Source organism: Drosophila montana, unplaced genomic scaffold (assembly GCF_035044405.1).
Source record: "Drosophila montana isolate Dmon_TW-CO22-7 unplaced genomic scaffold, ASM3504440v1 contig_2669_1, whole genome shotgun sequence".
Classification (NCBI taxonomy): domain Eukaryota; kingdom Metazoa; phylum Arthropoda; class Insecta; order Diptera; family Drosophilidae; genus Drosophila; species Drosophila montana.
In genome coordinates, this window is record NW_026997536.1 from 212,167 (window position 1) to 229,908 (window position 17,742).

The following is a 17,742-nucleotide window of genomic DNA, read 5'->3' on the forward strand; positions in this document are numbered from 1 at the left end:
AGTCTCTCGATAACTGCAACCAGCTGGCAACATCAATAGCTTCTCTGTCAATAGTTGTTAACTTTTTTTGCCAATAACTTTTACCCACTCTGTCTTTAGTTTGTGCTCCATTCAATTATTAGTGTCTGCTTTTGGTCGCCTGAAAGGGCGACCCGCTAATTGTCTGGCGATGGGTGAAAAAAGTGTGTGGAAAAGTTGGTGGAAATTTCATTAAATTTTCATTTCTAATTTTCCAAATGGATTAACGCTAAAAGATGCAGAAATCTTTCATCATAATTAGCACGCGGCGCTGGCTACCAACCAACACGCAGAGCACATAGTTGTCCACTCTAATGTACACACGCACACACACACACACACACGCACACAGACACATGAACATGGCCAAGTCCACTGCTCCCTAAATCCCCATTCACGCCTCCGTTTCCCTTTCCATCACATTGCCTAGCATTTTTCTTTTTTATTCCCTTATATTCCTTGGGTATTATCTGTTCGTGATAAAGAAGAGCGAGATTTTATCGCATTAACTATACAGATATATTTACAGCCAAGATCTGATTACTAGACCATGCTCTAAGTATATTGACTGAAGAGTCTAGATTACATATAGAAACATATTTTTAAATTTATCATAAGATATTAAATTTTTTGATTTCTATATAATTTATATCCGCGACTTATATACTTATATTATAAAAAAAAATTTTAAAGATATGGGATATATGAGATAGATCTATATCATAGAATAGGAATTCGATCAAAATATTCATCAAAATACTACTTTCCACAAAGCGTTTTATTTCGCAGTCAAATTGTTGTACTCGTCATATATAGAACTACAATGTAGGGTATTTAAGCTTCACCCTTGCATAAGCTTACCAATTTCCTTCTTTTTTTCTGAATATATATTTTTCCATTTTTGCTTATGCTTTCATTTCTGTATGCAATGTTGCCGGCGGCATGGCCTTGCGCCTTGTTTGACTAACTCATTTTGAACAATTTGCGAGGCTGCTTGGGCGCACCCCACCCGCCCGCTGGCTGTTTAATTAAGCGCCCAGATAAGATACTGTTAGTCTTAAATGTGCTACTTACAATCTGTTGAACAGAAAGCGAAATCTAATTACAGTTGCACAAAAGCAGACCCCGCAATTTTCATGCCAATCAATATTTAAGTAGTTGAGCAAATTTTTCTTTACTTCATGATTATTAAGTAGCTTCTCCTTGTTGTTCTGCATATTTAGCGAATTTTTTGGCTTTTTCTATTTAATTTGAATGAGTCTGCATGGCATGAAAACTGACTGCTCTTTGTTCTAAATGTATGCATTTGTATTTTAGCTATACAAAAAATAGCTGGGATGCCCTACAAAGTATGCTACGAGAAATTTATGCTTTTAATGTTTATTTGTAGCTTTAAAAGGTGGCTGAAATGCCGAAAAAATTATGCTGTGAAAACCTACAAGCTTAGAGTTTTCTTTGTTTTAAAGGTGAGCCTTAATTAATTTTAAACGGATCTCGAAAGAAAAACCACTCATTTTAATTTTGGTATAAACTAAACATAATATTCACATTTAAATAAGTTAAATAAGTCCTTTTACTGGACTTAATCTTAATATGCATCCGAATCGGAATTTTAAACGGATCTCAACAGAAAATACCTCGCTTATTAATATTAGTATAATCTAAACATAATAATGACAATTAAATAAATTTATAATTAATAAAATAAAACTCTAATATTCAACTAAAAAGTAAACATTATTTGAATACTGCAAGTTGAGCTGACTTAACCGGAAAAGCAGAAAGCTTAATATTCCAAACAGGATTATTAAAAAAAATATTAAAAATGTAACTCAAATCAAGATCAAATCGAATACCAAACATTTCTCATTTCCATTATTTACTTGGTTTTCACTTGTAGGAATTCGCCTGCAGAGTTAAGCATGAAATTTCTTGATCTTGAATCTTTGCTGCACGCATTCTATTCTGAGCTCAAAGTAAATTTTATTTCAGCGTATTTTCATGAACCATTTTGAGGATTTTGTTGCCCTTATTTGGATTTTTGTATGAATAAATAAAATATTAAATGCAACAAAGCTTTTAGCTTGTCGTAAGACGTCAAAGAGCAAGGGGCACTTTCTGCGCCAAATTCCAAATCCAATTTAATTGAAAACAAGAACAGCCACGTGGTCACACAGAATGCCGCAGACATGAGAACATTTTTGGAGAATTTACTTTTGCCATTACTGCAACTAAAGTCGCACACAAAGACTTTCAGCTGCTTCATAAGTCTCCCAGAGGAGGGGTGGAGTGCTTGGTCTGGCTGAAGGAGGAGCAGGAGAAGGAGGAGGTGGTAAGCAAAAAGTGCATTTCCTTAGACGCAACTCGGAATGAACTCATTTCGTCGCTGGCGCACAAAATTACAAAATACTGTCACGTATGTTGCTTTTTAGAATATTGTACAGGGTCGGGCTGGGCGGTCACAAAGGCAAGCGGAAGCAGCGAAGGATGCTCAGACAAGAACTAATGCTAAAGAAAATATCAACTTCTAACATAAATTCGGGTCAAAAACTTTAATTTAAACGAGTGCCAGTGTCGCCTACAATGTTGTTGTTGTTCATGCTCTTCTTATTTGTTTGTGTTGCAACGTTTTGGTAAGCAGAGGCGGTAGCAAAAAGCAAGCATCACGTATACGCACTGTAACACAAACACAAAATACAAATAAATTAGATGCACTTATAACCAGCCAGCGTCGACCCAGGGCGTGGGGAGTGTGAGGCATGGGAAGGTTGTTGGCAGTTGGCAGCATCGCAAATGCAAGAAAGGAAATTTACTAATTTCAAAGTTTTGCACGCATTAACCTCGAAAATCTTCGCACAGGCAAATGCCGATTTGTACACAGATGAAGTGTAGCAGTGGTGGAGAGGTCGGTGGGGGTGAGGCAAGAATGTCACACAACTTGAAGACACTTGCGATTGCAGGCAGCAGACAGAGACACACACACACACTCGAAAACGCTTGTTGTATTTGTGCAAATAATTTGGGTCACGATCTGCTCATGGCACGAACGGGCAGGCGGGCTGTCGGTCGAGCGGATGTGGGGCATGCGGCACTGGTCGAGGGCTGTCTTGCATATTGGTTGGCATGGCTCAAGCGAGCAGCCGGCAGCGAATGCGAGGGACAGCCGCTGCTGCTGCCGCTGCCGCTGCCGCTGCCGCTGCCGACGATGACAACGGCGACAAGTTAACGCGGCGTATACGTAACCCCAGAGCTGAGCCCGGGCTAAAGGCGGCTAAGGACAATAAAGACGTGGGAGTGTGCTGCAAGTCGTGTTGAACTATTGTCAAGTTTTAACCTCGATATGCAGCGATGTCAGATTAGGCGACGCACACACTGAAGGATTTGCGCTGTTCTCTTTGGAATGCAGCACAGCTGGGCACAACAAAAATAAGTAAGAAATGCTGCAGCAGGCCAATGCCAGAAAGATGATGGGGGCATCAGTTTGTACACTAAATGTGAGAGGGGATAGGAGTGAGTTGGGAGGAGGATAACACTCGCGTAATCATGCAGCGTCGACGATAGAAACGCATCTCGACGACGACCTCTTGAGTGCATAACAACAAATGAAATTGTGTGACAAGGGAACTGAGTGGATATTACGAGAGTGCCATGGGATAAAATCAAGACAATGTGAATAAAATTTAGAACTTTCAGTTGTAGCGGAGAAATTTAAAATATAAGAGACTTATATGATTTTAATATAAACAAAGAAGTTTTCTACCAGGTCTATAAAATTATAAAATAAATATAAACTAATAATCTAGATAAATATTTTCAAACGTTTTCGTTGCAGGATGTCATTTTTTTTTTTTTTGATGAACCAATTAATTTATATGCCCCATTTGTAGGCTTTTACAATTATCCGATATGTCGCAAAATTTTGAGATAAATATCAAACGAAGTCGAATTATTCGACATGCTCGAATCCATTTCGTAAGATGTTTTAGCTTCCTTTTTTTATGGTTTATTTTTGTTCTAATTAAATTAAATTAAGTTTCATATGGGAACAAAGATTATCTATTACAAATCTCACTACTTTAGATGGACGCAAATGCTGTGATATATCAATTGATATATTAATTTTACTAGATTTTCATTCATTTCGACCACTGTGCGTGTGGCTGGCAGCGAAAGAGCCTGAGGCTACTAAGAAGCGGGTGGTCGCAGCGGCGAGGCCACTAGTTGGCCCTAGTGTGCCCGGCCCACGGCATTATTGTGGGCGTGGTTGTGTGCCCAAGTACCCAAAAGAGCCGCAAGCGCTCGACATATGCGTGTGTAACTGTGCGTGTGTGTGGGGTGTGTGTGCATTTAGGTATTTCCATGTCAGCTGCAAATGCCACTCGTACAACGGCAGCCCGTTTGTCGTACAAGTTCAAAATCATGACTCGTTGACTGGCTTTTCGGGCCAGGCCAGCACGGGCCAGAGCTGGCCAGAAGAGGCAGCAGCAGAAGCGAAGAGCAGGCAAGCCTGCATTCTGTCATGAGGCAAATAGTTTTCTTAACGTATTTGTTGTCAAATTGTATGCATTTCTTTTTTTTTTTTGATGGTGGCGAGGGGGTGGCGGTATTCTGAGCCTAGCCAGCAAAATGCTCGTTTTTAGTCGGGGCTAACAAATTTATTTCATTTCATTTTATTTACTTTTTGGTAGCTTGCAGAAATTCAGAAGAGTTTTCCTTTGCTAAGTCACAGCTGAAGCATTCAAAGGGCTACACAAAATATTAAGTATACGACCAGTAGTTAGGTAACTGCGTGTGTGTGCGTGTGTGTGTGTGTGCTTGATGAACAACTCTTGACATGCAACAAATAGCATTAAGTAAACTGAACTATTGAGGGGCCAGCAAAATGTTAGAGAAAACAAAAGCAAGAGATTCGAGAGCTTGGCCAGACCAAATGAAAAAGTTCAAATAAACTTGGTCAAACAAGTCTCAACTTGTAATGCAGTTTCAATATACAAATCAATAAACACCCCAAGACCCCCTCCCTCCCAGTTGAAACAAAGGCATCTACTAGGCTCTGGCTAGGGTTGAGCGAAAGTTCTTCGACTCTACCTCAACTGCAGAGTGCAGCCGCAACAAGCAACCACAAGCTGGTCGTCTGCTTCGGAAAACTTTTTAGACGTTTTATTTTTACTGATTTTCAGGTGAAGCGGAATGTGCAACGGAAAAGGTGCAAGACCAGAATATAACCCAACAGCCTCAATCTCAGAGCCAAGAAAAAGTTAATGATGTCACTAGCACTTGCCGTAGGCAGTCCACACAGAGCCACCAAAGTGCTGACTGATAAGGCCGAGTCGCAAACGAAGCTAGAACCTGAGGACTTCAGGCGAATATCCATTGCCACACAACAGCCACAACTTTTTGGCTAAGGCCGCAAACCAGCATGAAACAAGGCATTGAAAAATAAAAAACAACAAGACTATTAAGTTACATGTTGTATAGTCAAGAGAACCAATCATGCAAACAACAAGAGCTGAATATTTTGTAGACATAAGCATGAGGAATAGTAAGTTTTTATTAACATTCAGCAAAATAGTAGTAAGAGCTTTAACAGCTTTAACTTTAAATACTTTTAATAAATATAAATTACACAGAGTTTACGTCTCGAAACAATTCCATGCCTTAAAGTTCGCTTCGTGAACTCGCTTTGGTGGCCCCTTTATTCTAGCATTTGTTTTATATTTATAAAATTTAAATAAAACATTTAAATTTATAATATTTAATTGAAAATATGGCAAGTTTTAAGTATTTTCGTAGAAAAGATGTGAGCTAAATTTAATCTACTCCCGAAATGGGCATCTACGGCGTATGGTAAGATAAATCAAATCAGGAGCTGGGTCTTCCTCAAATGTTATTTTGAGTCAAACTATTTTTGAAAAGTAAATAGGAAAACTCGGTTTTCGGCTTGACAGTTTTTGGGAAACGGTTTGAGTTTAAGGTTTTGTTCAAGGTAAAATGTAATTTGGATGTCAACTACCTAATAAAAAGTTAGAAAATTATTCTTCAAGCTTCTTTGATTTACAAAATTGAAGATAAAATTTCCTTGGCAGCATCCCGCACCAGATATGCAAATATTAAAGCTGTGGGAAAAAATCTCTAATTGCCAATGCGAAAACAATCACATTAGTCGAATTCAAGGCTATGCCCGGGGGATTGGACTATAATCGAGCGAAGCACTCAACAAAATTTCAAGCAATTAAATCTTTAAGTCTCGTTTAGAAACTGTTTTCGACTCTCTTTCGACTTTGCGTTGTGTTTTTTCCCTTATTTTCGCAGTGTTGTGGGGCAGCGAACTAATTACAAAACGGATGCGCGCAGGCCCCCATTGGGAAGGGGCGCAGCTCTTTGTTGAGGGTCCACAGGCAAAGGGACAGATAAATGCGACGGTCTGCGCCGCGAAAAGAGTATTTTGCATAATTGTTGACCCAGAAAGTCGCAAGAAAGCAGCAACAAAATGGAGAAAAAGAGTAGAAAACAATTGTAATTTCTCTGTGCCTTTTTTTTTTCTTTTCTCCCTTTTTTTGTGTTGCAAGGATATTTTTTTGCTCTGGTTTTTTGGGCGCCACCGCTGATTTGTAATTAGGAAACGGCCGACAACTGTCGCCTTCGTTTTTCGGCTGCCGCAGCGAGTGCGACTGCGGCTGCAGCCACGCCCCATTTACACCGCAGCGGCTGCGGGGCATTAGCGAACGTTAAATACCCAAGTGCCATCTGTTGTACATAGCCCACACCTGCCCCTGCGCCCGCTCCTCCGGGCGCCCTGAGCGGCAGCTAAGATGTGGAGGCTGGTGGCAGCCACCGAAATTAAACGAATGAACAGCGCTAGAAGAAAAGTGTAAAGCAATGACGCCTCATTCCCAGCGGACATTTGAGCCAAGTAGTGCAAAGGCAGCGCCACTTTGCGGCTTTTAAAACGCAGACAGCAGCGGGGAATAGGGGGTGGGGTAGTCAACTGGAGAATTTCTCGTAAATTTTGTGCCCGCAACACAACTGCAACGAGCAGAGATGGGAGGGAGAGAGAGTGGGCGAGAGAGAGAGAGAGAGAGAGACCGGACTTAAGGGTATTCGAAAGTTGTGTGGCAAAAGTTTATTAAAAATTTAAATTCAGTTTTAATATTTTTCTTTGACTTGTGCCCTCTTCAAGCAATCTGGCGCCCAAGGAAATGCACAAAATTGAAATTATTTCATGTCCGGTGTCACCATTTGTAGCTTCCGTTTTTTGGAACCCTTTTTTGTAAAATGTGGCCTGTTCGCAAACTTTAAATCCTTTGCCATTGATGCAGAACTTTTCTTTGCTTTGACGGAAATTCGGTTTTTTATTAGCGACCTTCAGAGCATGTCCTTTGACCTTACAGCCAGTGCGGTGCTGCATGTTTCCGCCTTTTCGACACCATTTATTTTCTTTTTGGGCTGTGGCAGCCCGAAAGGGCACATCATATTTGGGCTATTTTTGCATAATTTTTGGAAAACTTGGTCTCTTTTCGAGACCCAGCATTTAAATGACAGATTTTCTTTATTGTTTTAGCTGATTTATGATGAATATTAAGAACATTTCTAAAAGAAAACTGACTACATAAACGTGAGCTGCGTAGAAATATATGTTGCAGAATTCTTTATATTTTTTTTTATAATTTTTCTTGAATAGCTTATATTCTCACTATGCATTAAGCATTCCATCTATTTCCCTCTATATACGTGATATATGGTATATTATTATAGTAATTTCCTTGACTTTTTCTATGTACAATTACTTAGGCTTGTCCCTTTAAGCTTTAAGCTCATCGCTCACTTAATCCTGTTTCTATCCGTCTATTCATTTGCTTAAGCCGCAAAAACTGTCACGAAAATCACGGAAAACATCATTTTTTGTTGTTGTTGCTTAAATCGCTTTTGAGCTGATTTCCACAAAACGCAAATCTCTTTCAAACCGCACGGGTTTCATACAAAGCGCTCAACTAATGCTGACACCCAAAAGTTTTGCATCCAGACACTGAAAATTGGGCTATTTGGCAAGGTGAGGCGGCTTTTCCGGCTTGGCTTTCTATGGCATTAGTTTAGCTGCTCTCGTGCATGTCCAGGTGGCTGCTTGAGGCGCATTTCAATGCCTCACCTTGTGCGAGGCGTCTGAGCCCATAATAGGCGCCATAGTAGGCATTCAAGCACAAGATAAGCGCAGTAAGGGGAAGAGGACGTGCACATGTTCTGGTTGCACACGGAAGTCAGATTTGCAGTGAATGGCAATAATGCAATCAAAATGTGAATGCACTTTGCATTTCCTACTTAGTTTGACCCTGTTATGAGCACAGAAAAAAACATCCCCTTGGGTCGTCCGGCCAAGCAGACACTCCCAAGCATTCAAGCTTCCAGCTTCCTTTTAGCCTGAATGTGTACTCATTAGTTCTCATTTAGAAAATTATGCGGCCTCTGTGTGGCATATTAAGTACGGGCGCATCCTTCAGAATGTGCTGCATAGCGATGCGCAAATGATTTAAATTAATATCTGAGAATTTGGCGAGACAGCGGAAAAGCTGTCTGAAACTGGAAAAAGCGTAGATAATTTCAAATGCTGAAATATTCCAAACATTCTTATAGACAATGTTTGTTGTCTACCGTACACTTACTGTATTTAACTAAGCACTCATTCTTTTTTTTTTTTTGCGTACGTTTTCAATTTCTCAAAGGCTGCATTTCGGCGACCTCCACAAACTTTTGTCCCATTGGTTGTCCTTGTTTTGGTGCTTTTCGAACAGCATTTAATTTAAACTTTTTGGTTCGCTTTTCTTTTATTGCATTTTTCAATCAAACTGCTTCAATTTCATTCAATCAATGGCGTTAGCATACCATTCAATCAGATCAAAAAAAAGTGAATGGTTCAAACCGCAGCTACGAATACCCTTAAAAGTAAAGTTCGCAATAGAAGGTGAACGGTTGAAGAATACAAAGTCGGCTAACATTGATTTGAGTGCGAAGTAAAATATTGCCTGAGCGTTACATAGTTCATCAGAAAGTGCATATACCCAATTCCAACTGGGGAAACACGGCGATTCGCCCTGCTAATAGAAATTTGGAATGCATCCTTTTGACAATTTTCGACCTTGTTTCAGTGCATTGATTCCCAACGTCCTTGGCCAAACTTGTCGCATTGCCAGGACATTTATATGTAGTTTATATAGTAAGTGCACACACACGTCTGTCTAATAGCTCTATGCGCACTTATGCATATGCGCATTTTTTACGCGTTTCCAGCAGGCCCACAGTTTGAAATTGAAGAAAATAAACATCCCACAAATAAGTATATATGTATTCCGAACGGAAGAGTTGGGTCAAGGCTTGAAACTGCTCTGCATTTGAATGGAAGCTAACTCGGAGCATTGAAATGCAGTTCAAAAGTCAGCAGGTAAACATAACTAATTTTTCATCCAACATAATTTTTTTTACCAGAATAGTTTCAATCAAAAAGAAAAACGTATTTGAACCCAATATATTTTTACTGCTTTAAAAACTAGCTGAAGCCAATGTACTTAAAATAGCTTGATTAGCTAGCTCATTAAAACATCCAAATTTACCTAGAAAAAGGCTAAAACTCAATGAAATATTGTGAAACATGGAAAACAAATCAATATATTTTAAATTTCGCGAAGTAACTGTTGGACAAAATATCGAATAACGATTAAAATTTCTTATAAGCCACTGTCTCATAAAATAAATATCGATAACTTGTCATCGATAATTGCCAGTCACACAAAAAAACTTCACAAAAATGATTGCTAAGTCATAGCAGGCAATAAATTAATTGATTTGGATATATTATTTTTGTTGTTGTCGTTTTAAGAGAATTTAAACTGTGATTCCGTAAAACCATAGAGAATCTGAACTGCTTGATCAAGCATATATATCCATTATATAACAAGTGAGTGCACCACGAAGCAAGATGTGAGCAACGGAAGACTTACAAAAAGTTGTTTAAATCCCAAGGTAAAAATGACTGAGAACTTACCCGATTTGGAGCTGGAGTCGACGTCGAGCACTTCCATAGCATTGCCGTTTAAGCCCACGCTCGAGTGGCACATCCATGGGCTCTACGAGAACTTGGGCACCCATCCCGAGGCGGCCGACCAAAATGGCGATTCAATTGGCATACAAAACTATGATATTGGCGAATTTGTGACTCTCATCGACGTGGATGCAGCCACACAGCGTGGCATTTACAAATCGATTTCGAGTACAATTTGGGAGCTGCCCGCGAATAAGAACGGCCGTCTCATGAAGCTGGCCTGTACCATAGACATTGCCGACATAACGCGACGCCTGCTCACAAGTGCGGTCGAGAATTGCGATCCCGGCGTCAAAGTCGACGAGGAGTTCATATACGCCATTGCCCACAAGCTGGCCCAGGCCATAGTCAATCCGCTCGAGGAGAATGGCGAGAGCATTGAGCCGGTCATCTTCAGCCTGGTGCCGGCCATAGCCATGCAGCGCGAGACCGGCCGGGTGATGGCCTATGCCGTCGGCCAGCTGGTGGCACGTGGCGTCAACAATGCCAAAATGACCATGGTCGTGCGCGGCCGCTCCCTAACCGTGCAGTCGCGCGAGATCATCATTGAGTCCATCTCGCAATCTCTGCTGCCAGTCAATGAAACTTCAATTTAGCAATTATTCTGTAAGTATTTCTGTTTTGCTTGGATAACGCTTGGTAATTGATTTTGTTTTTTTTTTTTTTTTTTGCAGGAGAATCAGCAGGCGGTTGAGTTATGTATATGGGTTGGCACATTTTCCGGGATTTATTTTTAAGCTCTTTTCAGCACAATAATATTATTTTTATATTTTGTTGACTTGGTGAATTCTGTTTGTTTTGCTCTTCACTTTATTTATGACTGAAATAAATATTTATAATTAAAAAGACATCCTACCTGAGTTAATGAGAGCAGTTTAGGGGTCGGTGGTCCCAACCCCAAGTCTGAAAACGAAAAACAAACCAAAACAAAAATATATAAAAAAAAATATGAGAAAATAATATTAAATTCATTAAGAATTAAAAATAAATAAAAATAACTCTAAATTAATGGTAACTAATAACAACAATTTTGATAAATTAAATCACACTAAAACAAGTGCAGTAAAAATAAATGGCCTTTGCGAGATATTCAGATTATTATTTATTTAATGCAATAAATTTTCTCCGTTGAGAGTTTTCACATAGTTTATTTTCGTTTACATATAAGTACGTTGTTCTTTCTTGTTGTTGTTGTTGTTATTAGTTGGTACTTAACGTTAGTTTCGCTATAACTGCATATGTATATGTATAGTGTATATGTATGTTTAAAAATGTATCTTCGTATTATGCCCTTCCTTTCAATGAGGCATATATAGATAGATATATATATTTATGTTTATATTTACAATTAAGTAGTTTAACATTTTGCTAATGCACTGAAACGAATTCAGTTTTGCCTTTTAGTTAATTTTATTTCTGTTTTCCATTTGCCTTGCTTTGATTACGTTACGTTTTTACGATTATTAAGGGTTTAGTTTAATTAAGTAGCTGTGACTAGGCTGGCCTTGCGTCACGTTTTAATTAGTTTTATGAAAAAACACTTAAGGACTTAGAAATGTATTTTGATTTCGTTTAATAGTATTATATAGCTATTCATACGACTATCGACTTACGGGCTAAAATTCATGGCTCAACATTTAAACGTTTGGTTGGATTAAATAGTTAACTATCTGTGGGAATTAAAGTGGGTTGGGGGTTGGAAAGGGGCTCAATTAAGCGAATTGCTGTTCGAAATAAAAAAAACGGACGGGTTAAAAGTTTTAAACTTGTTTGCTGCAGCTCAAAGACGGCTGACCGCAGAGACCGCAAACATTTGATGCGTGATTATTTGCCGAGAGAAAAAAAGAATGAAAGGAAAAGGAAATTGCGTGGCGCCACAGGCTGTTGACCACAGTGTTGTTGCCCCATTTAGTCGCAGCTGCTTGTGGTTGGATTTTATTAATGACCGACAGGTCAGGTCACTCATACGCCGTGACGCCACAGACACACACACACACATGTATATATGTATATTTATTTATATTGAGTATAATTAATGCACATTCGATTATTTGGACTTTAAGTTCTGTCACAGCGACTAATTGCAATTAAGCGTTTATTGTATTTTCCGCGTATTAGCTTTTTGGCTTCTTAGCATTCGGCTCTTGTTTTGGTATTCAACTTAATTGCAATTGCTGCGCTCAGATAAAAACCAACTGAAATACAACGCCAGCGACTTTTTATTTGTATGGAACTGGGTAATTTTATGGCTTTCTGTTGTCGCAATTAAATTGTTATTACATTTTCGTATATTGCTTTTATTATTTTTTGTTTATGCCTTAACTCGCCTAATTATCAAATGGCGTTGAGTGTATAAATAAATATGAATTTATGCAACTCGTCTGCTATTGCACAATGCATTTTTTACCCGATTAACTTTGCGAGTTGTTTTTTCGTGACCTTTTAAATGCAAGTTGAATACTCTGCGTACTAACTCTTCGTGTGCCATATATGTGTATGTATGTATGGTATTTTAAATATGTTTTATATGTGTATAATCAATTAATTTACATGCTGGTTTTACATTACACAATACAGTTGTATATACAGTTAAGCCTTAATGCTACGTACAAATTGATGCGAGTCTCTCAATCAATTATTTTGAAAATGTTATCTTTTAAATTATATTTTCCTTGTTTATGTTAATTTTTGAGTTTATTTTTTGTTTGATAAGAGCTTGCAAAATATTTTATGTATTTATGACTTGACAAACATAACATAAATTGAGTTGAGTTATGGAACAGAACACATGTAAATATCGTTGGATTTACGACAAAACAAAGTTAAATTATATTTATAAAGCTTTTGTAATGCATTTGCATTGTATGAAAAAGCATTTAAAATGCAGTTCATTTCACTAAAATGTTTCTTAATAATTTTGCTGAACAGGTTTCAATCGTTTTGAAAGTTTAGTTGAATATTTTTGTTTCTAAACGAAATTCACTGTGTTTCAGTTTTTCAAATGTTTCAATTGGAATGCAGCAAATTCTATTGAAGACAAACAAGGCAAAGGACATTTGATAGCTTTTTGAATAATGCAGCGGGCTCCCCGCTTTCTGTTCCTCTTGGCCATACTTGTAAATATTTTGCAATGAAAATTCATTTCTGTTGTCCAACTGCATGGCCAAATATCAAATATTATTTTTTATTCGATTGTAGCTGGAGTCGTTGTCTGTCCAAATAGCCATGCACTGGCTGATAAGAATATCCGATGCAATTTCATTTGATGTTGCGTCAATATTTACGTTTATGCATTTATGCAAACACACATACACATAGACACATATTTGCCAATACAACAAAGACGACAACCAAATGCCGAATCAGCTAAATATATATAAATGCATGCATGTAGGTATTATAAGTATATATATAAATATATATATATATATATATATATTATATATATATATATATACAAATATATATATATTTGTCTTAGCTCTAAGGTTTTACGACTAGTTGCTTAGAGCTTGTAGTACTTACAATTTATTTGCATACTTTTAGCTTGTCAAACACTCTTGTTTTTACTCCTGTTTACTTCGTTTCCTCCACAGTTTTTCTGGGTCGTGTTTTTTTTTTCAATGCTTATTTTATTAGTTAGCAGATAAAATCAACTAGCTTACAACATGCACTATTTTTTTTTTAAATATTTTTGTATGGCATCGTTTGCTGCTCGATTTTGCTTTTTATTAATTTATAATTTTTGTTGGCTGCACTTATTATTTTTGCTTCGACTCGCAGCTGCTGCTACTTTTCGTTTTTAGCTTAAATCAGTTGCTGTTTGCTTCCAGCCTCAACTTGTCATGTGCGATGTCCTGCCCCAATCAGGATAACGCTGAGGAGCAAAGCCAGGATGCCCAGGGTGTACGCACGTGTGATGGGTGCGGATGACGTCACAGCCGAAGCCGATGATTCCCCTAAAATTGTCATAATAATTCAGGATCAGATTGATATGAAAATGCAAAGAATCAGAAATATTATCTTTGCTAAAATATAAACAATTATGGTCAAAGTAGAAATAAATAGACGCCTTTTTTTATGGTATACTGCTCCTAAAATTTAAATTTTCTTATTTCAATCGTTTCATGAAATTGGAATGCAATAAGAAATCTTATCTATACAAAATAGAATAAAAACAAAAATAAATAAATGAGGAATAAAAAAAATGCAATAAAATAAAATACAAATAATTATAAATGAAAAATATATAAAAATTTGTTTAATAACATAATTAAAACAAATTCTTATATTTTTTTACTTATTTTATTGTCATTAATTAATTTATTCGTTTTATAAGCTTAACTTTCATTAGACTACGGTTTATATTCCAATTTTTCGGATAAGAACAAAAAATTATAATTCAATTTTTTTTTTTAGTTTAACTTCTATTATACTTCCATATTTGTATTCCATATTTGAAAATACAACAAAAATTGTTATTTATTGGTATACAATATACGAAACAAAATAAAAATAATTAAAAATTTTGTACAAAAACTTAAATAAATAAAAAAAATTTTTATTTGAATTAAAAGTTAAGTTCATTTAATAATAATAATATTAATTGTAATTAGTTTAATTTTACAGAATGCAAAAAATCCCTGATTTCAGTTAAGAAAAACGTTTTTAAAGATTCGCCATCTCGTAGTCTTTGATATATATTAATGTTACGTAAACATATTCATCCACCAGGACTTACCATTTATAATGTTGAGTGTTACCGTCGCACTGGGACTGTTTGACGGGCTACAAGTGTAATTGCCTGTGTCACGCTTCTTGGCCGACTCGATGATTAATGAGCCGATCTGAAACGAGCAGAAATAGAAATGCAAATTTTTAGATATAATAAAGAAAAACTCGCTATTTATCGCCAAGTCTGAAAACTTGCCTGAAAGAACTGAAGGAAAATAGGAGAAACATAAAAAGCTATGGTAATGGCAGGTTTGAGCCACGTTTATGACAAGTTCTATTCTGACACGTTGGCTAAATATTTAACGAGTGCGCGGAGTCACGTTGTCAAAAGGGCAGCTCTAATTTTCAGCTATTCACAAAATTTGCCTTGAATGGCATTTGGGGCGTGGCAGGAATGTGACATAAATGCGACTTGTATGATATAATATTGTAATTTTGCTCGAACGCACGACGGACACACGGACGGACACGGAGACGAACAGGGACCCAGGCACGGAAACGTCGAGAAGCAATTTGAAATCAAGTGTAATTAAATTAAAATCAACAAGGGAACAATTGGCAGAACTCACCGTGCTCTGACCCTCACCGCTGGCCTCTGGCAGATTCGGATCCAATTGCGTGCGATGGCGACGCGAATCCGCAGCCAGCTGCTCGGCTCCATGGTACCACATGATGAACGTTGGCGGCTCCAAGGCGCCGCGCACAATGCAGCGTAGGACCACATTGCTGCCGGCTTTGACATAGCGATCCGGTTCGCCGAGTATTTCGGTGCGAGGAACTGTAACGAAGCAAGACAAGGAAAACGCCATGATGAGCATTATGATGTTGATGATGATGATGTTCATTATGAGTGAAGCCCAATGGAAAATGCGGCGCGTGTCTGTGTGAAATTGTGACATTGGCGTTAATCTATTGAATTAACAGCTGCTAGTCATGTCGCGCACGTAAATCTGCGCACCTATTCCTTGGGGTTGGGGGTGGGGCAAATCTACTTTTCAATTTTTCACTTACTGGTTCCAGCAGGTACCCCCACATACACACGCACGCACACACACACACACTGGATACACGCACGTGCATAACAAACTATGCCTCAGTCAGTTACATGTTGCAAGTTGTGTCAAAATGCGAGTTCGTATGCTATAAAAAATACATAGACGTAAGTTCGAATCGCTGGCTACATACATTTATACATCACACGAGCTGTGCCCCTGGACCCTGCCCCTGCCCCTGCCACAAGCTGGCCAACGGCGACGTGCGCTTACGAATTCGACAAAATCACGTATACGGCGGGGTTTTCACTGCTGCTAGTCATACAAAACTGTTCAAAATGAATGCGCTGAGAATTTGCACAAAATGCTGTCTGCCCGCATGTGTATGAGTGTGTGTCTCTGTGTGTGTGTATTGCTGTGTGCGTGTGCGGGCTCTTTGCTTTTGGTTTGACACCAAACTGTGTCAGCTTGTCAAAATCGTCGTGTTGTGCATGTTAGTTTTCCAGTTGCTTGACTTTTAGATGCGCGCCGCAGCTAAAAGCGTATGCAATATTATTAGCCAAAGTCCCTTAACCCCAAGTCCCAGTCCCAGACCCAATCCCAGTCCCAAACCCAGTTCATTCTGTACATTTGTTCTCCGGCAGTTTTGAGTGTTTGCATATACTAAAATGTATTGTAGGCATTGGGCTTCTCTTCTCAAAATTTAACAGATAGAGTATCTAATATGAAACCCATAAATAGTTTTAGAATTTAAGCCCTTTCAAAAATTGTTTGCTTTATAAGAATGCATTTTTGTCAAAGTTCTCAGAGTTCAAAGTCTATTAAGGGCTTACCCTATAGAAGCAGTGTGTGCATGACGGCCATCATGACGGGTGGGTTATAGTTAAAACGGGATGGGATGCTAAAAGTCTGTTTAGAGATATAACAGAATAAAATCGAAGTTTCTTTCCCGTACTTATCTCTATTTGGAAATATTTTCTCATATTTTTGCTGATTCCTCTAGAAACATATTAAATGCTGTTTTTTAAATACCAATTTTCTAAAATGTTGAAAAACATGGAAAAAACCTTTTGCTTAAAATAAGCAAGCCGTATTTCACGATATGGTCGCAAGGTAATTAGAAAATAATTAATATTCTAACATAAAAGGATTCTTAATGTAGTTTTAGCTTAAAGAACAAGCCGCGATAACAATGCTCTAGCGAAAAAAGACCTATGGAAATATAGAGATGGTGAGGTGATAAACGGAAACCACGAAACCGCAAGTGAAGATAAAATAAAAGAAACTTTCAAAGGCGGTAAACACAATTTCACTAATTCTCAACTGAACAAAGGGCACAAATTGGGAAGGGGAACTGCACAGTGAGGCGGGGCAGGGCCTGGCATATAGTGTGAAACGAATTACACTAACTTAAATTAATTGGGTTTATGGCAAAATGCTTTTAGGGAAATTAGTTAAGTTTGAAATGTGCAGTCCGTCTGGGTGCAGAGGCTGCTGCGTCTGGCCGTAAACATTACTGCGGAATTGTCACTTTCGATGGCGAGATAAAAACCGAAAGCAACAGAAAAAAGAAACGCGCAGCACCAGGCCACAAAAAATTGGCTTTGGCTATACAAGATTAGCAGCAAATTAAATAAGCAGACGAACAGAGCCAAGTCCTGTAAATGAATGAGAATCACAAAAAATTAAGGGAGGGAGATGGTTGATAGAGGGTAAGTTGGGGCAGCAGAAGCTGGAAAACCAACGAGATGAGCAGAAAACAAATCTCATAAAACCAAATCTAGTTTGTCGTTCAATGATGCAGAAAAAAATATATTCATTCAACGCCAATGAGTGTGCGTGTGTGTGTGTTTGTGTGTGGGTTTGTGTGGGTGTGTGGCTAAATGTGAGTGTACATTAACGCACAAT

The 17,742-nt window shown here is 38.1% G+C and overlaps 2 protein-coding genes across 2 annotated transcripts in view; one reads left to right on the forward strand and one right to left on the reverse strand.

Moving 5' to 3' along the window:
- Nucleotides 1–9,807: 9,807 nt before the first annotated feature.
- On the forward strand, nt 9,808–10,954 carry LOC135429681 (uncharacterized). Its single transcript, XM_064684099.1, has 3 exons — nt 9,808–9,964; nt 10,030–10,714; nt 10,783–10,954. Exon 2 carries the CDS (start codon nt 10,036–10,038, stop codon nt 10,702–10,704), a length of 669 nt encoding a protein of 222 aa, XP_064540169.1. The 5' UTR covers nt 9,808–9,964; nt 10,030–10,035; the 3' UTR covers nt 10,705–10,714; nt 10,783–10,954.
- A 2,632-nt stretch (nt 10,955–13,586) lies between these two features.
- Nucleotides 13,587–17,742, reverse strand: part of dpr11 (defective proboscis extension response 11) — a 43,764-nt gene continuing 39,608 nt past the window's right edge. Inside the window, exons 5-7 of the mRNA XM_064684150.1 lie at nt 15,412–15,620; nt 14,850–14,955; nt 13,587–14,067 (exon numbers count right to left, since the gene is read on the reverse strand). Coding sequence (XP_064540220.1) covers nt 13,952–14,067; nt 14,850–14,955; nt 15,412–15,620 — 431 coding nt within the window. The 3' untranslated portion in view covers nt 13,587–13,951. The remainder of the gene's footprint in view (nt 14,068–14,849; nt 14,956–15,411; nt 15,621–17,742) is intronic.